At 42.4% G+C, this 26,656-nt stretch overlaps 1 protein-coding gene across 5 annotated transcripts in view; it reads left to right on the top strand.

The window, feature by feature from the left end:
- Positions 1–26,656, top strand: part of Sik3 (SIK family kinase 3) — a 205,875-nt gene that overhangs the window by 85,505 nt on the left and 93,714 nt on the right. For all 5 annotated transcript variants that reach the window (XR_008721798.1, XM_055621928.1, XM_055621929.1 and 2 more), the window contains exons 2-3: positions 17,646–17,762; positions 21,331–21,394. Coding sequence is in view for 4 of the 5 variants with exons in the window: in XM_055621928.1 (XP_055477903.1) it covers positions 17,646–17,762; positions 21,331–21,394 (181 nt within the window). In the remaining variant the exon portion in view is untranslated. The remainder of the gene's footprint in view (positions 1–17,645; positions 17,763–21,330; positions 21,395–26,656) is intronic.

Genomic DNA, 26,656 nt, shown 5'->3' on the forward strand with positions numbered 1-26,656 from the left:
TGGTACTGGCCAAAGAAGCCATCATTTCGTTTGCCTACTTCCCTTAACTTTGTCAGGAGCAGAGCTGACACCTTGTTTAGTGTTTCTTTTTCAAGGGCGGAAGAATGTCATGTTTTCCATTGTGTCTCACTTGTTCTTTTTTATGTCAGTAGTTTTGGGCAAATTTGTAGAAGTTATTAATATTTTGTTGGTCATAAAATTACAGCTGTGTGTAAGAGATTATCTTATTTTCTTTAGTTTACTTTATATGATTAAACTGTAAATCAAAAGATTATCTCTGTGCTTACTAAACAAAATGTTGTTCCTCCTTTGTTATTTTAATTTTTTGGTTTATTTATTTTTCAAGACAAGGGTTGACATTGTGTCTCAGGGTGCTTTGGGGCTGGCTCTATGGCCTAAGCTAGTCTCAAGTTTGGAATTCTTCCTGCCTCAGTATTATAGGCATGAGCCACCATACCTGGCTTGTTCTTTAGTTTTGTGTTTGCAAACAAGTATGTATACAGCATTATCATGTATACAGCATTATCTAAGTGCATAGCATTTTAACAGTTGCTCTATAATTTATTTTGGAAAGATAACATTCCCTTTCTTGAAAGACATTATTGCTTTGTAGATCATATTTTAAACAAGAATGGTTTTTATATTTATACCATTTAACATATTATTTTTCCTGTTTAAATTCTCAGTAGTGGAAGGCCATCTACAAAACGTAATGCACAAAAAACTCATATGCAAATTCTGTGTTTATGCTGAAAAAAAAAAATAAAAAGGGTCCTGGATTTGTGATTTGCCCATGGCTCCTCAGATTTCTGTGTGTGTGTGCTGCCGTTTAGAAAGGGTAGTTGTTGGCAATCAGTGCGCCCTGGGTTCCTTTGTCGTTTGTGACAATTGGTTTTTCTTGCTGTCTCTTCCAGGTTGAGGAGTTGCAGTGTGCTCCTCAAAAGCATTTCAGAGGTTTTCCAATTAATGATTTTTCCTCTTATTCTTCACTGTTTGGTTTCTTAGGCAACGTGGCCTCCCCCAGTGTCTGCTGACGTCTGTCCAGCCCCTTTTCCGCTCCCACCTTTCTTGAGCATTTTTCCTCCTTCTAAAGCTGCTGCTTTAGAACCAACCAAAGGAATAGACATGTTTTCTTAAATGTCTGCTTCTGCCTGCCACGTGGAAAGGTAGGACAGAAGAGAAACCACGTTCAGAGGCTAAGAGCGCTGTCTTTTTAGGTCAGTTATAATAGCATTCTAACCATAAGAAGTTCGTGTTCTTTCCCTCTGCCTCTTTCTCCCTCTCCCGCTCTCTCTCCTTTCCTGCCTGCCTTTCTTTCTCATCCCACCCTCCCTCTTCCCCATTTTCTTCTCCCTTTTCAACCCCTTTCTTTCCTCTGCCCCTCCCCCACCCTAATCCACAGCACAGGTTTCTCATGCAACCTGTGCTGGCCTTGAGTTCAGATATACAGCTGAACTCTGACCCTCCTCCTTCTCCTTTGCAGGTGCTAAGATTACAGGCCTGCACAACCACAGCATAGCTTCAAGGTTTGGTTCTTATCTTTTCCAAGGTGAAAAGTATAGACAATGTGAGCTATTGTAGAGCAAAGTTGATCTGAAATTATCTGTTATCTATCTATGTTTCTTCCTTTCTTTTTATCTATCATCTATCATCTATCTGCATATGTGTTATCCATCTATCTATGTATCTATCTATCTATGTATCTATCTATCTATGTATCTATCTATCTATCTATCTATATCTAACATCTATCTTTGATCAATGAATCTATCAGTCATTTATCTGGCTCCTCTAGAGTTATAGAGATAATATCTGTTTTTAAAAATTACGTCAATCCAGCTGGATGACTCCACAGGTTAAAGCACCCACAAAAAGCCTGACTACCTGAGTTTGATCCCTGCAACCCACATGATGGTAGGAGAGGATGGATTTGTCTTTTGAGCCCCACACTTACTCTGTGACACACGCTTTACCCCTACACAAAATAAATGACAAATATTTTTGAAATTCATTGTGCCTGTGGAAGTATTTCTAGTACCGTGGGAAAGGGTGTCAAGCAAAACTGTGCTCATGTTTGGAAGTGGCCCTGCCATCAGTGAGTTCTGATCCCTAGCTGGTGGCACATTTTTGGGAGGGTGGTTATTCCAGGTGTGCGTTTGAAGGGCACAACTGGTCCCTGGGCCTCTTCTGCCTATCATCGATGAAGAGCCCTCTGTCTGCCACATGCTCCTTGTGGCCCAGGCACATGAGGTGAAGCACCTAGAAGCCCTCCCTCCCACCCTCCCTCCCATCATTCTTTCAGTCATTTTGGTCACAGCCAGGCAAAAGTAATAATTCAGCCCCATATTCAGCTTTCTGACACAGCTTCTTGAGTCTTGGCTTTACTCTAGCCCCAGCTTCCATCCTGGCCTGAGATGGCCATTTCTGTTCCCTCAAGCATAGCCTCTTAAATTTTTGTTATTTAGCATCAGACATATGTTATTTGTATACTGCTGAGAGTTTGATACAGAGTCTAGCTTTGTAACCCATGAGGGACCTAGACTGAAAATCATTCTTCCTCAGTCTCTTGAGTGCTAGTATTATAGATGTATAACGGTAAGCCCAGCCGTTTCCTCATTTTTATAATGTGACACCCCCTCCCTGCTTCTGATGGTTTCCGGCTATTCTGAAAATTTTCTTTTAAACTCATCATCATATTACCATCCAAATTAATGGTGAGTGAGCTAGGTTTTATTTGCGTTCTTCCTTACTACTCTAGTTTCATGGTTAATGTCATCCTTGAAACAAAGGAACCAGATTTGAGAAAGTTATTTCCAAGAAACTTTCTGGCTTGACTATTTCGTGGCTCTGTGTTGAGGTAGTATTTTTAATGCATTCTGCAAGTTTAATGAGAATTGTCCCACATAAGGCCTGGATGAGTTTTGTGAGTATAGCCATACATCTGTTGATACATGTCTCATCACACTTTGTCCTCTACATAATGATTCTCTGATATCTTCAGTTAGAGAATGGGCTCTTTTTGTTTGTTTGTTTGTTTGTTTGTTTTCAAGACAGGGTTTCCTTTATCTCTGTAACAGCTCTATCTGTCCTGGAACTCATGCTATAGACCAGGCAGGCCTCAAACTCACAGAAAAACACCTGCCCCTGCTCCCCAAGTACTGGGGTTAAGGTGTACACCATTACTGCCAGCAGAGAATGGATTCTTAACATTTTAATAATCATACTCTAAAGTACAGATTCATACCCTGGTAATATGGATCATGAGGATCTCCTCCCTGCACTTTAGTTTGTTGCTATGCTAGTTTTAGTACATATATTCTCTCCTAAATATAGATGATCTTTATCCAAACCATAGAGTTTATAAATATTTGCATGTCAAGCACTGTTTTTTCCTACAGCATGGATTTTGTTTGGTGAGTTTCATTAGATGCTAAGAGGGTTCCTATTCAATGTTTACTCTCCTCCAAACCTCTGCCCAAGTGAGGATCCAGCACACTGCAGTTTTCTTCCCTCCACAGCGTACAGCTGTTGAAGGATCATCTATTTACCTTTGCTGGGTAGACCTCACAGATGCTCTCCTTGTTATCTCTGACAAGCTCAATCCTAACTCTAACTCTATGCCTCTGAAATGGGCTGCTTTTATAAATCTCCCCCCCCCCCCCGTTTTTTCAAGACAGGGTCTCTCTGTGTAGCCTTGGCTGTCTTGGACTCATTTTATAGTCCAGGCCTGAAACAACTCACAGAGATCCACCTGCCTCTGTCTGCCAGACTGCTGGGATTACTGGCATCCGCCACCACAACCAGCTTAGGCTGCCATTATAAAGACGTAGGACAAATATATTTCTCTGCACAGTTCTTTGTGAAGGTTTCCAGCCAGTCAGTTCATGTGAACAAATTTAAATGGCCACGATAGGGGAGGTTGGGAAGATGGACATTGTAGCAGGTAAAGTGCCTGCTGCACAGAAGCAAGGCTCTTGAGTTGGCTGACTCCTTCCACCATGTAGGTTCTGGGGAATGAACTCCAGTTGTCAGGCTTGGTGGCAGAAACCTTTTCTTGTTTGAGCCATCCCTCTGTCCTATCTTAACCAGGTGTATACTTCAAAATGTAATGGAAATTTACATTGTGCAATCAATGTCCAGAAGTTTTTCCTTTTTGTAGAACAGGAGCTGTGCTCCCATCAAACAATTGTGCCTTCCCTTTCCCAACTACTGACAACTGCTATTGTACTTTGTTTCTGTGAATTTTAACTAGCAGTTAAAAAAAAACAGTTGTCTATCTATCATCTGTCAATCATGTAATTTTAAAAAATGTTTGTCTTTATTTCAGGTAAGTAGATTTTTGAGCTTGAAGAGGTTCTCAATCCAGTAAGCCCAGTAGCCACACTCTGTGATACAAGCAGCTGTCATCTTCTGTAATGAGCTTTGGAAATTGCTGTTCCCTTTGAGGAGGAGGGTGACAGAACTAGTGACAGTAGCTTGTGACTAATTCTTACAGGACACTTATTACATGCCCGACGATGGAGAAACACCTGCTTCTCAGATTAAAGAGGCAAGATGAATCAGTATGGACAGGCAGACGTAAGGAAAGCAGACAGTTCTTGTGTAGATTTTCAGCTTTAGGTACAAAGCTGGGTCATCTTTGAAACTTAGAGGCTTGAGATGGGTTAGATGGATTAAAGAATGTAAAAAGGTAGTGCTACATGTAGCAGCTGAGGCGGGAAGATCCCCCTGAGTTCCGAGCCAGTCAGTGCTAGATAGAAAGACCTATCTCAAGTAAATAAAAAAGAAAACAGAAGTGATAAACCTTGGAATTTCCAGAAAATAGGGATAGAGCCAAGTGTGTCTATATTATAGTGATGCTGAGAGTATCCATAATGACAACAGCAGCAGCAAGAACAGCCAGTGTGGCTGTGGTGTGGGCACTTATATGTTCCGCTTCGCAGCAACCTTAGGGAAGCTGTTCAAGTGCTGAGAGAACAGGTGTCAGGGTTGGGGTTCCAGTTTCGTTCTCTCAGCTCGTGTCTGGGCCTTTTCTCTTTCTGCCCGGTGAGTGACATTGAGATGTCCCCATGACCATTGCAAAGGAGAAAATTAGGATGTAATTTAAAAAACAGCAGAAAGGGGGAAGAGTGGACATGTGAAACTTCATATATTGAAAATGTTTCACACAAACATTTTAATAACTAACGCCTTTTCTCTTGTCAGGACAACTGGTGGCTTCAGAAGGTTGCGCGAGCAAATGAAGTAAGCTGCCAGAGCACAAGGCACACAGACCCAGTTATGTCCTTATTCTCACAGGCACCAGGCTGAAGTTATAGGCTGATCCCCTCCCCCCGAACACTTGTGTATGGATTACTAGATCAGGGTTCCCAGTTCTTTAGTTTCTGTTCAGGGGAAGGTGGGAACCTTTTGATTTGTACTTCTATATGTTGACCAGGACTGCATTATAATATGTGCATGTAAAAACAGTGGCTTCTGTTTGCTACTGACCTAAATAAATGTGAACTTCAGAGAAAAGAGTTCTCAGTGTGATGACTTGAAGCTTAGTGTCTGGGTTGTATCTATGTGGCATACGCAAAGGCTCTTTTCTGAGATGCTTGTAAAGCTGATAGAGTTACAGTAAGGACTGGCCAGCAAGCAGCCATCAGGAATCAGGCATCCTGTTCATTTACAGCTAACCCCACTAATGAGAACAACTAATTTCTAGGCTGTGAATACTGGCTTACCTATGAGGGAGCCGCATTACTGTTTGTGGGTCAGGGTCACATTACCTGAACTGCACTGTGCGCTGTGGTTACCTCTTCTGGGCTTAACCCTTTCAAGCTGGTAGTGTCTTACTAAGTTACATATCCCATACACTTTTCCTCTTCTTTCTTTTTTTCTCCCTGTCTTCTCTCACCTTTTTTTTCCTTTTTATTATCACTTATTATTATTATTGTTATTATTAATTTTGTTGGTTTGAAACAGGGTCCCACTATGTAGCTCTGGCTGGCCTGAAACTTACAATGTAGTATAGCATGACCCCGAAGTCACTATGTAGCTGAGAATGACCTTGATTTTAGGATCCTCTTGCCTCCATCTCCCAAGAACTGAAATTACATTTGTGCATCACCACCCTGGTGGTTCTTGTTTTTGCTCTTGTTATGGTGTTTGTCATGTTGCTTTTAGCACGAAGAAAATAAACATGGCACTGGAGAGATGTCTCAGAGGTTAAGAGTTCTAGCTGTCCTTCCAGAGAACCTGACTAGGTTCAGTTCTCAGCACCCATGTGATAGCTCTGCAACCCTAGTTCCTGGGGATCTGATGCTCTCTTCCAATCTCATCAGGCACCAGGCCTGCATGTGGTGTACAGACGTGAGCAGGCACAACGCCCATACACATGAAATAAAAAATAATAAAGATAATGATTTGGTAGAAGGTGAAACGCCATGCGCATGAGTTTTTATTAGCACAGTACATACAGACTGTCAGCAGTGGAACCTTGCTGCACACTCTTTGCACAAGTACACACTCTTCCAACAGATACGTTGAAAGTTTTGTTATGGAGAAAGATTGAGAGTAAATGAAAAGAAGTGCCTGGAGGCTCCTCTCATCCCGATTCCTGATGGCTACTTGCTGGCCAGTCCTTACTGTAACTCTATCAGCTTTACAAGCATCTCAGAAAAGAGATTCCTGGGACTCTGCGCACACAGAGGTCCAGAGCAAGGTAGAGCTTTCTTAAGCTCTGTATCCAAAGATAATAACTTTTAAAATCCTGAAAAGAAACCACAGATTACATCATGTCCCTGGTATTTTGTTGGTATGCAGTGAAGGATGACCTCAGAAGATGTGAAAGCCTGCTTTCGGATGTGTGCTGTGTGCCCCTTGTCTGATTTTTTTTTCCTTTGACAGCTCAAGACACATATTCGAAACTATATATGCCTTGAGCTCATGAATACAGATCATGCACACAAACCATTTCTTTCCAGCACTGACTGCAGGCCTTGCTGAGCTTTCTGAGCTGGGCCCCAGTGTTTTTACATAGCAAATTCTAACATCTGCCAAGTTCTGTTGGGCGCCAGTGGGAGTGGAATAGGCTAAGGAATCTGGACGTGCATGCTGCCTGTAGGGTAGGCTGCAGTTGGGAATTTGCTTGCATGTGGACGCTCTCTTCGTGGACCACTGTGCTGTCTAATGGGCTAAGCTGGAAAGGTCATTGCATGAGACAAAGAACACTGAGTGGCCTGTTCCATTGCTTCCTGCTAGTGCCAGCTAGCAGCTGAGGCCTCCATTTCTCCTGTGCGGTATGAGCATGGCTGTTGTTCTTTTAGGAATATAATGATCTGTAGCCATAACTTTCTTCATACTAAGGAGCTCTATGCACATAAAATCCTCCAGTAAGTCTGAATTTTTTTCCTTTATATATCATCCTCACTAAGTAGGGAACATGCTGGCCCATAAGTTTAAGTTCTGTGGATGGAAATTGGGCATCTTTATCTTTGTCATCCTGAAACAGATAAGACTTTCTTAGTTTATTGACTGAATTTTGGGTCAGGAGCTCTGAGACACTGTCTTTGTCTGTCTGCTCTTGGTTAAGACTCTTCATGCATAGACACCCCTTCCTTCCTATGGTAATGTGAAACAGGGTAATTACACACAGACCTGACCTACTTTGGAAGAACCAGAGGACAAAAAACACTCCAAAAAATAAGAAAACAAACTTGCTTCATCATTTGGGTAAAAAGCAGAGGTTTAGGAATCTGAGACCAAGAACGTCCTTCATCTTTTCTTCCTCCAGGATTCCAGCTAGTCTAGTCTGTCCCTCTCCACACAGCAGCAGTTTCCCCGCATTTGCTCCCGTAGACTGATAGGCTCAGTGCTGATGAAGCCCCTGCCTGCTTGCTGATCTGGAAATACTGGCTGCTTTCCCATGACAATATGGCTTTAAAAAAATGAAGGTGAAAGAAGGTTTAAAAGTTGTTTTCATTGTTAATTGGCCTTTTTTAATGTGTTCAATTGCATAAATAAGCCAATCTGTGTTTTTCTAAGACGCAGTTGGGGTAGAAACTTATACCATCCATTATGAACCGATTAGAACAGTAGTCATCCCTGTAGTCACTGCTGTGCTTTCGAGACACTGCGATTTGGTTTCCCCCTTAGATTGTTTTGCTAATTTATTATTATCAACAATTTTTGGGGGGGTTTGTTTGGTTGTTTGGTTGATTGGCTTTGTTTTGTTTTTAGATTGCTTCTTACTGTGTAGACCTGGCTGTCATGGATCTTATTATATAGATCACGCTGGCCTTGATCTCAGAGAGATTGCCTCTGTCTCTTGAGTCCTGGGTGGGATTAGTGGTGTGAGCCACTTTTCCTGGATTTGCTCGCCATTTCGAATTGGGGGATCTCTGTGTGGTCCTGTTTGGCCTTGGACTTAATTCAGTTCTCCAATATTAGCTTCCTGAGCAATAGTATTGCAGATTGTACTAGCATACTTGGTTCCTATAATAACTAATTGGTTGATGAATTTCGGAAGTGCTTGGAATTGAATCCATTGACCTGTTAATGCTAGTCACATGCTCTTACCCCTAAGCTCCTATTCCTTTAATAGACCCATCTTGAATATAGTTCTAGACACCAGAAATAGTAGGTTCCTTTGGCAATGTGTGTTTTACCTGCATGTATGTATATGCACCTTGTGCATGGGGGCATTTGCTCCCCTGGACCTGGAATTACAGATGACTGTGAACAGCTAGGTGGATATGGTGATCAGAACCGGAATCCACTGTAAAAACAAGTGCTCCTAACCATTGAATCGTCACTCCAGCCCCTTCCTGCTTGTTTTCATGGTGTGGCATGTAATCTGTTCTCTCTGTAATACAACACCTAACAACTCGTAGTTTTCTTTGGCAATGAACTAGAAGTCATATCTATTTAACCTTGATATTTTCATAAAAATTAAGGATTGACTAATTATTTAATTTGATTAAATTGTAGACGGTTTTAATCTTTGACCTATTGTTACTAGCTGTATTCAACATTTTAGTCAATAAATGTGCATTTATGATAACGCTCATTAAGTGAAGTCTTTGGTGCCACTTTAGCACCCTAGGCTTAGACTTTAGTGTCACTCGGCATTGTTGGCTGTCAGGGTTTGGGAGGCACATGGTCTGCTCAGGGAAAGCTGTAGATGTAACTGCTGTTCTGTTCGTATAGCAGGTTCCCCTACAGTGCGGTTCTGTGTAATTCTTAGAATAGTGTCACTACTTGGCAGTTTTCTCTGTGGAAGTGTGTTTTTTAATCTTTGTGACTTTCTTATCTTCAAAATAAGTATCAGAAAATTGAGAATTAATATTTCCTGTACTTTCCAGGGATTGACCTAGGTTACATAAATGACGCCATTCACCACATGAAATGCTAACATTCGTTATGAAAATGAAATCCACTTAACTTGAAAAACTTAATTACTTAAGTAACTCTTTGAAACGAGAGAGGGGTTGGCCGCTGGAGAGGTGGCTCAGAGGTTAAGAGCCTGGCTGCTCTTACAGAGGTCCTGAGTTCAATTTCCAGCAACCATATGGTGGCTCACAGCCATCTATAATGAGATCTGGTGTTCTCTTCTGGCATGTAGGCAGAACACTGTATATGTAATAAATAAATCTTAAAAAAGAAAAGGAAAACTGGAGGGGAGGTGTAAAATGTTCTCACATAGCACTGTGATTTTCGTGGGGTTCTAGAGATGCATTGTCTGCCAGCTGTGGTATATGCACCCGGGACAAGGAAAACTGCCTAGAATGTGGTTGCTACCTTGCTCCCCATGGGTTCAGAGAGGCTATCTTTTCAGCTCCAGGCTGCATAAGACCAGATGGGGAGTGTATGGTTTGACAAAGGGGTTCCTCTTTACCATCTACGTATGCTTGCTAGTAAGGCCTTCAGAGATGAGGAGTGTAATTGGGAAATACAAAAAAAAAAAAAAAAAAAAAAAAAAGGAAAGAAATGGAAAAAAAAAAAAAAAAAAAAAAAAAAAAAAAAAAAAGGAAAGGAATTTAAAATAGTTTTTTCACTGTTACTGTGTTCCACTGGTCCTCTGAGACTCCTATCTTTGCATGCAGGCTGTGTTAATAGACCTTGGGGCATATTAATATGTTGGGAGCATTCAACATGTGAACCATTGTCTGATTCTCCAAGAACAGCATTGCCTTTGTATGGTTAGCAGGAGACCTGTCCAGTGTGACAAATCAACATATGACAAGCCTAGGAAAGTTGCATCATAACGGTCTGGTTACGCTGCTTTCAACTGGACTTTAAGCTGGAGCCCTGGGTGCTGTATGTTACTTGCTGTACAGTGCCCAGGCTCCTTGACAAACGTGGTTCTTGGGAAGAGGGCGATCCTTCAGTGAGTCTCTTGTTTTCACGTATGTCCTGTGAGTTGGCACTCCAGGAGAGAGTAGCATGTACTCCGTCTTGAGCTTTATTCAGCGTTCTGCCTCCTCCTGACCTGCTTTCAGAGCACACTGCCAAGTTCTCTTTCTCTCTACACAGCTAATCTTTCTCTCATAGCCCATTTCACAGGGTAACAGTTATATTCCTTTTTGGGTTGAGAACATCTTTTTGTTTTTCTTTTATTTCAGGAGTCTCCTTAACAATGGTTCTTTGTCCTCATGCCCCCTCTCTTCCATATTGTGCTTCAATTGCCAGCTGGAACTGTTAGAACTTTCTTGTCACCTCATTTTGCTTTCACCCTCCTCCTTCTTCCCTATGCCTAACCTTTCTTCTCTTTTCGAAGATCTTTTGGACTGGAGGCCAAACTCAGTGGTAGCGCCCTTGCCTCAATGGCAGGAAGCCCTGGGTGCCATCCCAGTTCCTTTTGTTTGTCTTCCACTCTTCCTTAGTCCCCCTCCCCGTGTTAGACTGCAGGATGCTCTGGTTTAGCCTCCATCACTAACCACCGTCAGCCAGGGCATCCCTGCCAGCAGTTCCCTAGCCTTTGAATTGAGCCTTTGGTGTCAGCCTAAGCATCCCCCTTTAAAACCCCCATTGCTTGTTAATCTAAAGTTAATACCGGAAAGTGGAAAGTAGGATTTTGATACTACCTTTCATTTTTATGCTCAGCTGCATCTTTTCTTTCACTCAGTTTTTTAAAAATACCTTTTGGTCCAGTCCATTTAAATGTTAAGTCTGCAGACAAAGGGTTACTTTGTATCAGCATTCTGTACATTCAGTACATTGCCAGCATGTTGTAAATACTTGTGTAAACACAGCAGTACTAATGTCTGTCCTCGTGCCTGAGGGAGTCGCCTGTAATGGTGGAGACACTGACATGTCTTCTGCCTTCTGAACTGCTGAGTGGTAACCAGGTGGAAATGATTGGAACTGAGAAATCATTTTCTTTTTCTTTTTGAAGTTTTTCCTTCAATGCTTTGAGTTTTGAGCAGTCACCACATTTTTTCCCTTTGTTTCAGATACCATTTATTAATTACCCATAAACCTCCATGTTCCAATTTATTATAAATGCTTCCAAAAATATGTTTTATTGTATATTTGAGCATTTTCAGTAAATTCTCCACTCTTTATCCTGCAGAAACTCTAAATGCATGAGCTGTTTTATATTCACCATTCTGGACAGAAAAGTGCAGACAAATGAAAGCTCAGCTATACCCCTAAAATGCTGCATGTTTTATCACCTTCCTTTGTAGTTCTTTGAAGGCTGCCTGACCTGTCTATATGGCCCATGTTGAGTCCTCTCTTGGCTCATACTCTTGCATCCTCAGGCCTTAGGCTTGAAACTGTACATTTTCCAAGAAGCAGTTCTAACTGGTGTGTAAAATGAAGAGTCATGTCTGGTCAGATACCCAGCTTCACTTTCCCCCTTATCACTTGGCTTGTTTATACATTTAAAACTAAAATATGGACTTCAGTTAGGAATTTGGCTCAAGTACAGAGATTAGGCTTGTCCTAGGAACATGGCCATCCTGTATCCCAACTGGCCATGTGACACAGAATTAATCATGACCACTTTGTGCCTGACAGGTTTAGCTTAAAATTTCAGCTTGTGAAGTTTGTGATTTCTTTAAATTGGTTTCTCAGTGGTCATTCTATTTTGTAGTTATGTTTAAGAGAAAAGTTCTGTTTCTTCTTCATTGTGGTTTTACAGTCCCTTTGTAGGTTGCTGTTCCTAAACTGGACCTACAGAAGAATTAGGGAAGTGACTAGCTTTCAAATTTCCCCCCAAATGGATTTTTTTCCAGGTGTACCTTTTTGTAAGTGTGTATGTGTGTTAGTGTGTGTGTGTGAGTGAGTGTGAGTGTGAGCTCATTGCGTCAGATGATGCTGGAGTGTCAGTTCTCAGTGGATCTGGGGATATCACAGCTTCCAAGACTCTGAACCTGGGGCTCCAGGATAAAGTGTCTTTATTTTTATTTTTAGTCTTATCCTCCACAATTAGAAAATGGAGTGTACAAGGGAATACTATCCTGTGACTAGTAGTTCATTCCCATGCTTAGGGGGACATGTGTTGTGACACATGTCTTTTAAACAAAAGTTGGTTTTAATTTCTGATTTTAATTTGATTTCTAAGTGAGTAGGGACGGTATATTATGAATATAATGAACCTTCTTTGAAGTTTGTCAATAATTTTTTTCCCTCTTAGCAATAATACCACTCTGTCTCTTTTGGAGAGAGGGTCTCTCACTAGGTAACACTAGCTGGCCTAGAACTCATTTTGTAGACCAGGCTGGCTTCAGACTCTCAAAGATCCATCTGTGCCTGCCTTCTGTGTTCTGGGGTTATAGGTGTGCACCATCATGCCTGGCTTTCTCTCAGTAACTTAACTCCTGAGACTAGAAAGCTTGAGAAAGATGTTTTAGGCTGCAACTTTATTCTCTCTAAAAACTCTTGAGGACAGCTGCCAAGGAACTACACAGTGCAGCCCAGCCAGCCAGATGCTCAGCAAATATTTTTCTCAATAGAGTAAAAATCAGTGGGTAGAATACAACTTGAAATCTTCCCAAAGCAGTGTTTGAGCGGTAATGCCTTGGACCTTGGGTCAACTTTGGTACATGAGTAGTGGAATCTTCTGGAAATCATTCTAGTAGAATGTCTCCTCATGACTAATTAGCATTTATATCATATAGGTCAGGGCTGTATCCAATAGAAGAGGATCGATTATATATCATACTTAAATCCCCCCCATTTATTTTGAGAAATAGTCTCATCAATTACCCATGGAATTGTAACCCTCCTGCATCAGCCTCTTGAGTTGTTGGATTTGCAGTCCTATGGCACCAAGCTTGGCAGTAGTCACATTTTTAAAAAGTTGAAAGAAACATAGTTAATTTGGGGTGGGGTTCAAGAAGCAAAGTTAATTTTGATTAATATGTTCTATTTAACTTTATCTAAAATCTTACTTCTACATGTAATCAATAGAAAAGTGTATCTGTAAGTTTACAGTCCTTTGGTAATAGTAATGTGATTCATGGTATATATTTTGTGTCTCCATTGTGTGCACTGGCTATATTCAAACAATATGTAGCCACACGTGGCTGGTGGTTGCTGTACAAGACTAGACAGATCTAGACCATTCAGTAATTCTAGAGCTGAGTTGAAGAACAATCTAGGGTAGATAAAAATTTGTCAAAAGTGGAGACAAAGTTTGCCTCCACATTAATACAAAAACATGGGTCCACTAAAGAAACTTTCAGTGCCAAAAATTCACCTCTCTGAAATTTAAGACATTGCAGGGTCCAGAGTGCTAACTGTTGCACGATGGAACAAGCACGAAGACATTTCAAAGAGAGGAGCAGCTTCTTTCCTTAAAAGAATGTCCTGTTCTCCCTCTCTCTAGACCACATGGTGCTCTTCTTAGAAGCATCATACACAGCCCGCACCTCCCTAACCCGTTCCCCCTGGTCCCTGGAGCTATGCCTGAATCTTCCGACTAGTCTAAGGGACTGCGTCTTCCCTTTTTTGAGGAACTTTTTAGTTTTTTTCTCCTACTTTTGAAAAGCTGTGCATTTGTCATAGCATTTCACTGAAACTCCCACTAGGGGTTTTTGTGGGGAAATGGTGATGGGGAGTGGTGGTTGGTTTTGATATTAGCACTGAACTTTTTTCCTGGCACTTGGTTCGCATTCTGCCACCGTATCTTTCTTCAGAATGTGGTGTCAGAATATACAAGACGGTGAATCGCTTTTGGGGAAGAAACCACTATTTTTTTTTTTTCATCTTCATTCTGTATGCACATTACTGTGTTGCAAAACCGAGGGAAGAGTTAAAGCAGCTGTGGTTTTTCAGAAGTGAAAACTATGGGTAATGGCCCTTCCCCTCCAGAGTATGAAAGCTCTGACTTTAGCATGAGCTGAATTTAATTTCTTTCTTACCAGATGCCAATTTTAAAAGAATTCGTTGAAGGGAAGTATCTTGTGGAGGGAAATTTTAAGAACTTTCACAATCTGTATCTATTTAGCAACCTATTTGATGTGATGCCATGTTTAATTAATAGGAGAGTGTTAGTTCACACAGTCATATTCTTTGCAAGGGAAAAGGACTGTGTAGAGCAGACCAATCTAGGGAAGCACCGCCTTCTGCACTGTGTCAACTTTCCTTGTTAGTCATCTCCATGTGCGTGTGTGAGTGTGTGACCTCCAGACTTCCAGCTCCAGTCACTAAAAACCCCACTCTTTGGGGGCCTGACAAGATAGCTCAGCAGTTAAGAGCACTGGCTGCTCTTCCTGAGGAGCTAGGTTCAATTCCCAGCAGCCACAGGACAGCTCACAAGCATCTGTAACTATCATTACAGAGGATCCAACTCCCTCTTCTGGCCTCCGAGGCCATCCAACATGCACAGACATACATCTAGACAAAACACCCATACATATAAAAATTAAAACATACTCTTTGGGAGTTTTTCTAGTTGCTCGTAGATTTACTTTTGCTATAGGCATGATTCATTTTAAAGCAGCCCATGTTTACTTTAAGCTACAGCTTTTATTATATAGCCTCCAATAGTTTATAGCTGTGAAAAAAGAATCCATGTTCATTATGCTGTTCTGGTGTTCTTGAAATAATCCTGCTGTATGCCAACCCCTGCTCTCTGACTTTGCATTTTTCTCTGTCATTCCTCCTGCTGCTGTTTAGAAACCTTCCTTTTGCAGATTGCAGCTCTGGTTTGCCACTGTCCAGCAATACTTGAGTGCTTTTAGGGGCTGGGGCTCCTTAGTAAGGAGACTTGGGGGAGCCAGGGAAGACAGGCCTGCTGTGACACGAACAGTGTGCTCCTAGGCACAGTCCTCAGGTTAGGCCTTGCTGTGGCTTCCATCCTGTGGTTCAGGGTGACTTTCCTGAATGGAATTCATTTTTTTTTAGCCCTGCTCCTTCTTTCCACATCGGCTGGCGGCAGGCCAGGAGGTTCTGCATACTGCCCACAAATTGTCAGCTAGTTTACTTCTGGCCCCTGGCTTGTTCTTCGACAAACGCATTGATGTTTCAGATTCAGAATTATGCTGCTTAGTGAAGACAGTCTGATCCATGCCATGGAATACTCAAACTTATGACTAAATTCCAGAAATACTGAAATAAGATATCTATGTTACTTTAATACCCATGAAAACATGCATATTTCAGTATCTATATGCAATACGTCCTCCCCATCCCCCACTTGTCTGTAGGTGATAGTGCTCAAGACCCTGACGGATTGCCTGGAGCCGTAGATGGTGGCAGCCCCCTTTTTTCTCACTAATAGAGTAACAGAGTACGCTGTAATAAAATTTATGGAAATATGCTCTTTATCTTGAAATCTTATTCTACTGCAGATCTTAGCAGGTCTAGTACAGATTTTTTTTTTCCTTCCCATTTTTGTTGTTTCATGCATGAGCTTCTTGCGTGAACCTCCACAGTTTATAGGATTTCAGGCATGCACCACCACACCACCTTCTTTCTAATTAAGGTGAGGAGGAGAAGGCAGCATCTTCCAACTTCCTTGTGACACAGCAGAACTGCTGAGGTTGCAGCATGGCTGCTCTGTACTTTGGGTTACTTGGGTCATTAAAACAAGAGCAGTGCTGAGCAGCTGACCCGAGAACCAGGTAATATATGTACAGCATGGTGTGCTGTGTGGAGAGATGATTCACGCTCCAGCAAGACAGAGCTGGTTGTGCACAGCTTCCTCAAGCTTGGTAGAGCGCCCCATGGCTTAAAACCTATGCATCATTTATTTCCATTTAATATTTTGAGAGTAAGTTGGTACCTGAAGGTGTAGAATGTGATTGCTATAGAGTATGAAACTATAGGGTTAGGATGGTGCCAGTCTTGAGTGATGCTCTTAAGCAGATTGTGTGCATGACCTTAGTTAATTCCCAGCCACCTTTTAGAGAAGTTTCTGCCCTCTCCCTCCCCCCTTCCCCATGGTTTACAGAGAAGGAGCTGCAGGAATTAAAATAACTTGCTGATGTTATACATTAAGAGACAGTGTTAAACTTTTTAATCCAAGCAAGTTGGCTTATTTTTGTCCTTGCTCATGAGCCTATATCCAGTGTTGAGCAAAGCCCCGCCTTTTCAGTGTGTTGTGCAGTCTTTGTCTTGTTTTGCTGAGGAGTAGACCTGATTCTGACGATATGTATACAGTTGAGGGTGGGGAGCCATCCCAAGAGAAGCAGGTGCAGACACCAGGCCAACTGGTGGAGTAGTGCCTGTGGTTAAAGGTCATGCATCTCAAGCCACACAGATCAAAGAGTTTCCAGGAGATGCTCTTCCACGTTAAAGGCCACTCCTGCTCCTGCCTGTCCAGTTCCTTCCCTTGTCTAAGTGTGCCTCCTCAGAGAACTCACTTGTGTCCCGCTTTTCTCTCCTGGCTGGAAGCCGCTGGTCCTCTTCTCAACCACTGCATCTCTGTCCCATAGTAGATTCCATGTCCTGGAAACCACAGCTGTATGCAGTAGTCCTGAAGCTGGAGGGACATCCCGGTCATTTATCAAATTCCACCAGCAGGCAGTAAACGTGGCCTGGGCTCTGGGGTTCCAGGCTGAAGTCTGACTCCTTGTACCTTTCCTTGAGCAGTCTTCATTTGGATATCTCAAGAAACTGCAAACAAAGTCACCTTTGTGCCAGGCCATATGATTGGCTGACTTATCATGTAGAATTGTGTATAGTGTCTTCATTGCTCTGAGCTAAATAATTTACTAATATTGATGTACGTATTGGTTAAGTAATTGAAACTGAAGTACAGAAACATATTTGAAGTGAAACAAGCGTTTTGACTATTTCTCTGAGGATCACAAAGAAGTATAAGATTTAGTAGATCGCTGGGCAGTGGTGTCGCATGCTTTTAGTCCCAGCACTTGGGATGCATAATCAGGAGGATCTCTGAGTTCGAAGCCAGCCTGGTCTTCAGAGAGAGACTAGGACATCCAGGGCTCTATTACACAGAGAAAAACCACCACCAACAACAAAAATTGCAAAGGACTCACCCGCTATTGGAGTCTGTTGAGACAAAGTTGCTTGGAATCCATATCCTGTCTTTTTAAAACAGTTATACAATTTTCTTCCTTTATATCCTGAGAACACAGTGCTAATAGTTTGTGTTTTATAGAATATAATGGTTTAAAGTGGGTTTAACTTTCCTGAGTAAACTGCTTTTAATAACACATCTATGCATTTTCTTCCTTTGTTGCCAGGTTGCTATTAAAATCATAGATAAGAGCCAGCTGGATGAAGAAAACTTGAAGAAGATTTTCCGGGAGGTTCAGATAATGAAGATGCTTTGCCATCCACATATCATCAGGCTCTACCAGGTAGGAGGACCACAGCTGCAGAGCCCAGGAAGGCCAAGGCTGCTGCTGAGTACTTGGAGGGTGTAGGGAATGAATGGCTGCCATTTTTATTTTGTGTGTATGGTCATCCTAGCCTCTCCACCCTTGTTTTCTTGCTCAGTTCTTAGCAGCATTTTTGCTGTGCTGCGGAGCTTTACCCATGTGGGTCCTTTGCATCTGTCCTTTGATTCTCCCTAAGCATCCCACAGACTGAGTCTAAGGCTGAAATGTTTCATTTGAATAAGAGTTCCTCAGCAATGTGAAACCCAAAAGGAACACAGACTGTGTTCTTTCCTTGTGATTATTTAAACGCTAGTTCAAATTATAAATTATGGTGGTGAAGAATATCTTAAGAATGACTTCTTGTGTCGGTCAACCCTCTCCCACTTTCCTTCTAGACAAGCCCAGGTTTATTCTCCAAGGCAGCTTTAATTGTCTTTTATTTGTCTGTTTTTGTTTTTGGTTTTGGTTTTTTTCTTTTCTGGTTTTTCAAGACAGGGTTTCCTTGGCTGTCCTGGAACTCTCAATGTAGACTAGGCTGGCTTCAAACTCAGAAATCCTGCCTCTGCCTCCCAAGTGCTGGGATTAAAGGCTTATGCTAACACTACCTGGCAGGTAAATACCAAGTTGTGGAAGAGATTTCTGTTTTCTTACCTTCCTAAGAACAGAGCCTGCCTTGTGCCATCATCAGAATGATTCACTAGCCTTAGAGCAAAAGGCCAAATGTAGTGGATGGGATTTCAGACTGATGAGAAGGGCAGAGCTCGCCTTATCAGGCCAGTGGAAGAGATATTTTGGGGAAAGGTGGGGTTCTCAGGTTGCAGTGTGTTGTGCATACAGCCCTCTCACTGCCCTGAAGCAATACAGTCATCTCCAGAGTTGAAAGAAGCGGCCACCCACTCTGCGGTCGCTGCTGTGAGCCCACAGTAGCTGCGTCCTGACCCAGGTGTGCGGAAGGCTGGAGGAGCACACTGATGGCACAAGGCACAGACTTGCATGGCCTGCTGGTTTTTATGGAAAAGCAACGTGACGTCAGACGTGTGGTTAAGCCAGCAGCTGTAGCCCTCCTCTCTGGCATCAGCTGCTCACATGATGAAATGAGTTCAGTCAGCCAGACCTGTTGAAATGTATCATAGTAAATGATGTTGAGCTACTTTCTATAAGAAGCAAACTTAGACTTCTCCCGGTGCTGTCTGGAGCCCTGCACAGTGAGTGACAGCTGTCTTACCCTTGGCTCCTTTTCCCTGTCTTGGTGGAGTAAATAAAGGTGAGCATTTCCCCCCTTGTTTATTTTGTTCTGTTAGCACTGTCTTACTCTGTAGCCCAAGCTGGTCTCTAGCTCATGATCCTCCTACCTCACCCTCTCAGATTGCTTGGGATTAAAGGTGTACATGTCCACCCCGCAGCTGAATAAACATGAACTCACCTAAAGTAATCTGGTACTCAGGCTGACCTTCTGCAGGACGATGCTTTTACCATCCTAGATTTATGATCAAATCCTCCCATCTGGCCTGCTGTGCCTAGGATCAGGTTGGATTATTTGCCTTCACCAACCGTGACTTTGACCAGTGCCTTCTTTGACTCTTTATTTTGCCTTCCGGGAGTGAAATTGTTAACCTGATTCTGAGCTACCAGGATGAATGACTAGCATATTCCTGCCCATGGGATCAAGGTGTTTTTCAGGTCTGTCTCTTCAGATCTACCGAATAAATGAATGTGAGTAACTTCCCGGCGACAACAGTTTTGAATTCCTGAGAAACTTAATAGTAAATGAACATATGCAGCAAATGAGAGTTAAGAAAAGTGAGAAATACAAAGGAAACACAAAATATAATAATTTTTTTCTAAACACCTGCAATATATTTAAATTTTTTGTCATAAGTAAATTACAGAGACAGGTTCACAACAGCTAGTTGATACCACCAAAAGGATATAGCTCTTTTTAAAAAATTTATCTATTTATTATTTATACAGTACTCTTTCTATATATATGCCTACACACCAGAAGAGGGCACCAGATCTCATTATAGATGGTTATGAACTCCCATGTGGTTGCTGGAAATTGAACTCAGGACCTGTGGAAGAGCAGCCAGTGTTCTTAACTTCTGAGCCATTTCTCCAGCCCCTGGACACAGCCTTTTTACTAGAAGATGAACTTAATATGTAGCCATATGATAGATTATTCTAAAGCCATTAAAAAGGAGGCTAAGACAGTAGGGTCACAAGTTCAAGGTCAGGCTGGACTATGTAGTGAATTCTAGGCTAGTCTGGTTTGTATAGTAAGTCCCTCTTTCAAAAAAGAACCTCTCCAACCAACACACAGACACACACACACCAACACACATCTATATGTATATGTTCCAGCATTATACATGTGTGCTGTTAACGTTTAGAGATTAAAAAGAAAGAAAGGAAGCAGTATAATTAATGAGCCAAAGTGTAGTAAAAGTGTGGTCTGAATTGTGTAGCCTGTGGCAAGAGCCAGGTATGGCCAAAGTGACTGAGGAACTAAACTTAATTAGTTAATTCATTTTTTAAAGAGAGAGAGAGAGAGAGAGAGAGAGAGAGAGAGAGAGAGAAAGAGAGAGATCCCCTGGAACTGGAGTTCCATAGACAGTTAAGAATGGCCATGTGGGTGCTGGGAATTGAACCCGGGTCTCTTTGGAAGGGCAGCCAGTGCTCTTAACCCTGGAGCCATCTCTCCAACCCCAACTTTATTTTAACTTTACTTAATTTTAACATAAAAACTGAAGCAGTCTAATTTTTTAAATTATTGAACTGATAATGCTTTGGACATATTGAGGTTACTCTGACCATTGTTTCTGGCTTTTTGTTTTGAGATACACACGGTGACTGCAGCTCAGCTGTGTTCACCTCAACACCCTCAGGAGAGATGCCCTGTGCTGACAGTGTCTCTGGGAGAGGGAGGTGTTGATAGGAGTCAGAAGCCTTTGGCCTTCTGTTTACGTCCTAGGCGTTTAAAATGTTTGCAGTGGTCCTGACATAAATTCATATATGGCATGAAAGGGTTTGGCAAAAAGGAAAACAGCACTGACTGTGGACTTTTAAAAAGTAGCAAAGTAGACACTGGACAAAGTACAAGTGAGTGTACTTTGGCATTTTATGGGATTCCTCCCTTTTTGAATAAATGGTCCATGGGAAGAACAGTTGACATTTCCATTTAGAAATCAAGCCCTGTGTGGTTTCTGGGTGTTCCTTAATGAGTTCCAGTGTTCTCCCTAAGGCTCTCACGCTGGGCTGGGGTTGTGTGAGGAGTGTCTTGAGCTGTAAGTGATGGTGAAATTGAACTATTTTCTAGTTCTTAGCAGCTTCTTTGCTTCTTGGCGTATTGGATTACGGAGACCTGGGGGGCGAGAAGCCTGCACCTCAGAAGCAGCAGATGTTCCCAGTTTCCCTGTCACAGTAATATCTGTGCCCTCCCCACTGGGCTGGTCCCCCTAAACCCAGCTGTAAATGTGTCAGAGTCATCGGTTCTCTCTCTGGACCAGCCTGTCACCTGTGTCACTGTCACTTTCCTGCCTTTGTACAGGTCATGGAGACGGAACGGATGATTTATCTGGTGACAGAATATGCTAGCGGAGGGGAAATATTTGGTAAGTACATTCACTGCATCCTTTAAACAACTTGTGAGCACACTCTGCACCCAAAATAGCTGTCCTGTGCCTCTGTCACTCATTCAGCTGTTGCTTGACACTGCCCTTTGGCACCAACACAGTAATTTTAGGGTTTTTTATTCAGCTAATTAAATCTTTCTACTATATTGGTTTGTTTAGCAAAGGTGTTTTGTTTGCTGTAGTTAGAAGCTAACAGTTGAGGAAAAAGATCTCAAAACCAAACATTCCTGCTAATCATGTGACTGAGGGTCTTTCCTGTTGCCAGGCAATATCTGAGGTTCCCAAGGGTGATAGAGATCACACATGTGTGAGAGCCTCTGGCATGAGGAGGCAACCCGCATTCCTAACACTTTTCAAATATAATCTTGAAACCTGTGTCGTGCTGTGTGCATACGGTCCCTGGTGGCTCTGAGCACTGGGTGGTTTTGCCTCCTGTAGCTGCTGGTTCTTCTTAAACTTGATCTTCGTACAACAAGAGAGATTTTGTGATTTTCTTCTGTGCAAACCTGACTTGGAGTTGGTAAAAACCAAAGAAAGAATTCTCTGTGGTAACAGTGCTTAACCCTGCCAAATAGAGGTGAAGGGCAGGTTTCCAAACTTACATTCCTGTGTCTCTAATAAGAACCAACACTAATTTAACACTAATTTAAAGTACATTTAGAAGTATAGTATCACTTATTAATTAGCGCACATGTACTGTGAGTGCACATGTGCGCATGCGTGTGTGCATGTATGCGCAAGCACACAGATACGCCAAACAGCATTTGAGCATATGTGTGCATGTGCTAAATTTAATCCAACAAACTTTGCAGGAAAGGCTAGACATGGTGATGCACACTGTGAACGCAGAGGCAGGGAGGTCATTGTGAATTCTCGGCTAGCCTGGTGAGTTCCAGATCAGCCAGGGCTACATGGAGAGATCTTGTTTCAAAAAACCCCAAGGCAGGGGCTGGAGAGATGGCTCAGAGGTTAAGAGCACTGGCTGTTCTTCCAGAGGTACCGAGTTCAATTCCCAGCAACTACCTGGTAGCTCAAAACCATCTGTAATGAGATCTGATGCCCTCTTCTTGTGTGCAGGTGTACATGCAGACAGAACATTGTTTATATAATAAATAAATAAATCTTAAAAAAAAAAAAAGAAAAACCTAAAAACAACTCCCCCCCTCCCCAGGACAAGTGTCACGGTCACTCCTATTCCTCCCCTTTAAAGGAGAATCAGTGTTTAACCAACTGTGCTTGTGCTTATTTAAGGCTAAAGTTGATGGCCACAGAGTAAAACCTTTAATCCAAATATAGTGTTGAAAGAGATACTTCATTTCAAAGAAGGCAGTACACTGAAACCTCAGAAGAATACTATTGTATGTCATGAAGATAGTGCAGACTTTCAGTACATATGACAATGACATGCCAATCACTTACTGTGGAGGTGATAGATAGCTCCATATCAAGATACTGATTTTCCTTCCATGAAGAAATCTAGTAGAAGACAAACATGGAAATCCACATGTGTCTTGGACTAGTAGAACACAAACTGTGAAACTCTGTACAGGAGTATAGCTTGGTGCAGAGAGCGCAGGCATCTTCTTGGTTTAATGAGTCCAGAGAGCAGAGACGTGTGTCAGAGTCTAGAGAGAGACAGTGCCTGATGCTGCTGGGGGTGCACTGAGGTCTGCCACCCCAGGCACATTCTATTCTAAAGCTTCTTCAATTTGGGTCACAAATGTACACAAAAGCAAATGGGCTACTTTCATTGCCTAAAACCTAGGTAAGCTTTGTTCTGTAAGGGAGCACAGCATCGCTGAAGCCTTGAGCTGCCTGTTAGCCATGGCATAGCAAGGCCTTTGTTCATAGAGAAACATTGATAACCGTAGAATAAAAGAGACTGGTGTACTGCAATTTTCCAGACATTCTAAGCAAGCATGTTCCATATTTCCGGCTTTGGGAAAGCATATCTGTTCTTTTTGATTTTTTTGAGACAAGGTTTCTTTGTGTAGCCCAGGCACTCTTTAGACCAGGCTTGCCTAGGACTCACAGAGATCTGCCTGCCCTTGCATCCTGAATGCTGGGATTAAAGGCATGAGCCACTATGCCAGGTAGGAAAGGAGATCTTTTGTTTGTTTGTTTGTTTGTTTGTTTGTTTTGTTTTTCAAGACAGAGTTTCTCTGTGTACTCATGTCTGTCCTGTACTCATTTTGTAGACCAGGCTGTCCTCCCCAAGTGCTGTGATTATAGTCATGTGCCATAGCACCCTACTAGAAAAGGGATCTTTAAAGCAAAGATAATAGTTCTTTTGGTCATAAAGTCTTTGTGGCTATGTAGCTCAATACATGAGCATGCAGAACATACTTTTGATATTTTCAAAAGGAAGTGTCACATAATTATCTCTTACAGTAGACCATATAATTATCTGAGTAAATGTATTATTCATTGGTTATTAATATTGGGCTGTGTGCATGTGTAGGTGTGTAAGTGCATGCATGCCACAGCCCATGTGTGGAGGTCTCAATACACCTTGTAGGAGTCGCTTCTTGTTTTCTACCTTGTTTTGTGGCTGTCTGTCTTATTTCTGCCACTTTCCTGTCTACTCCAGGCTAGCTGTCTCATAAGCTTCTGAGTGATTCCCCCGTCTCTGCCTCCCGTTTCAGTGTAGAGACACTGAGACTACAGCTACTACAACACCTGACTTGTTACACGGCTTCCAAGGGTCTGAACTCTGGTCATCAGGCTGTTGGGGCAAGCTCTTTTACTCACTGAGCCATCTCCTTGGCCCATTAATAGACTTTTTAATGATCCAGTTGAAGGGGAAAAAAAATGATGTATTACTACCCAAAGAGTCACTAAATTCTCACATAGACTTGTGGAGGGGCTCTGTGACAGAACGGTTTCCCCAACTTGTGCCAAGGCCTGGATTTGATTGCTAGTGCCACAAATGCCAAGCCAGACGAGCAGGAGGACCGCATGAGGATCGAGTGTCTCATGGCTCTGATTTTCTAAAGTGTCTGTATAAAAGATAGAAGAGGCGCTTGGTCAAGAAGTGAGGTGCTGACTTTAGTGATCATATGCTTGCCTGGGCTCCATCTCAGCATGGGTGTGAGGGCATGGGAGGATGCAGGGGGGCTTAGGGCTGGGTAGGTCAGATCAGACCTTTGCTGCTTGCTTGTTCTTTTGCTTGGACTCAGTCTCAAGGTCTCCAAAGGATGAGGTCTACAGTTGTGAAGATGAAGTGCAGACTAATGATAAAACGTATTTATCAGTTCTGCCTGTGTAAGTCTGCCCTCTAGTATTAGCAGTGGGAAGGAGCGTAGCGAGCCAGCACGTATAGAGCCTTGGCATATGCTTCCGTTTACCTTCAAGCTAAAGAACAAATGGGAGAGTTCAGGACAGCCAGGGCTACACAGAGAAACCCTGTCTCAAAAATCCGAACCAGAAAGGAGACGAGAACCTCCCCTATCAGTGGACTGGGGGAGGGGCATGCATGCAGAAACGGGAGGGAGGGTGGGATCAGGAGGGGAGGAGGGAGGGTCTTATGGGGGATACAAAATGAATAAAGTGTAATTAATAAAAAATAAAAAAAAGTTTAAAAAAAAGAAGAATACAGTAAAAAAAAAAAATTCAACCAAACCAAAACAAGAAGAAATGGGAGAAAACTTGTGGCATGAGCTCATACAGAATTCTCATCAACTGCCAAATGAAACTGATAGGAATTATTTTTAAAAGTCTATAGAACTGATCCTATGGACAAACAGAAATGAAAAAAACGCTTATCCAAAAAAGTCTGTGAAAATTCAAGATGCTTGAGCCAGTTCTACGTGTCTTCTCAATAAACGTGTACACACAGGCTCAGTGAGGTGGAGATAGGTTCCAGTTCGGACATACAGCCAGGCCTTGTTAGTACCAGCATCTGCACAGATGGCCATCTTCCCAGGAAGAGCAGAACATCAATGTTTGTCATTTTTCCTGTTACCTGTTGGGGGGGGGGTGTCCTGAAGAGTACAGTTGAAGTGGGAGCTCCCTTCTGTCGAGAGGAGCATCTCACTCTTGCCATGGGTCATAAGACAGTGGTCCCGTGCCAGGAGAGTCGGGCTGAGATGCCATAGAGCTCCTAGCTCCCAGAGTGTGATTGTCACTCAGAAGTTGCCTTTGGCCCCATATATAGCTCCAGCCACTAACTCAGAGGTTTCCCTGGGAGAGAAAAACAGATCATGATGCAGGCAGATCCCCACGTCTTCTCAAAGACCTGCAAGTGAAGGAGAAGGTCAAGCACCATGCACTCAGAACAGTAGAGAGGCAGTTGTGTTGAGAGGCATCTGAGGAGGTCCATGAAGCCACTTGAGCTATCCACCTGAGGGTTGACTGAAGAGTTGGTGGATAAGACATCTGGAAAGAGCTTTCCTGAGTCAGTAGTTAAAAAAAAAAAGAACAGCTCAGAAAGTAGTCCTTCAAAAGAGCCAAAATGTGATTGTATTATTTGTGGAGCAGCTCATGCCCCCATCATTGTTTAGCACAATAGAGCAATCCACTAGCAATTAGTGGAGCCTAACAGCTGGACTTGGTTAAGAAAAGAGATGTAGAAAATTCAGTTCAAACCACTGAGGTCCCAGGATACTCAGAGCCGCTTCGTCCAGAAAAGATGACTCAAATCTGAAGCATATGAAGGAGTCAGTTTCAGGTGGTAAAAATGAGCAAAGAGCAGTAACAAGCCTTGGAGGTGGGAGGGGTGTATCAGAAACCATGGGTGCTACAATATGTGATTTAGAATGCCCAGCGTTCACCCAAAGCAGCAGAAGCCAAGAAACCCCAAAGTACACAATTACTAGACAGAATGCCGACCGATAAAAAGTGCCTGGTAGACTGATGCCAGGTTTAACAAAAGAAAAACTTTTAGAAAAATATAAAGATGTCCACAGACAGAGGAAGTCACAATTGAAGCAACAATGGTAAATGAAGATATCATGATCTCATTTCAGATTTAGAATATCAGCAGGAGACATTATTTTAAAAAACATAATAATTTCGGGACTGGGAAATAAATAAGTAAATCATTGGAAAGGCTCAACAACGTCTTTGAACCAGCAGAAAGAGGAGGCAGACAGATTCAAGGATAAATTGTTTGGATTGCCCACACTGAAGTGCAGAGATGAGAAGGCACTAAAAAGAGCCTCAGGAGTTGGAGTCAGCAGCATCCTCTGCACAGTGGGAGGAGACTGTCGGGACCATCCTCTGTGCACAGTGTGAGGAGAC

Source organism: Psammomys obesus, unplaced genomic scaffold (genome assembly GCF_907164565.1).
Source record: "Psammomys obesus unplaced genomic scaffold, mPsaObe1.curated_primary_1811, whole genome shotgun sequence".
NCBI lineage: Eukaryota > Metazoa > Chordata > Mammalia > Rodentia > Muridae > Psammomys > Psammomys obesus.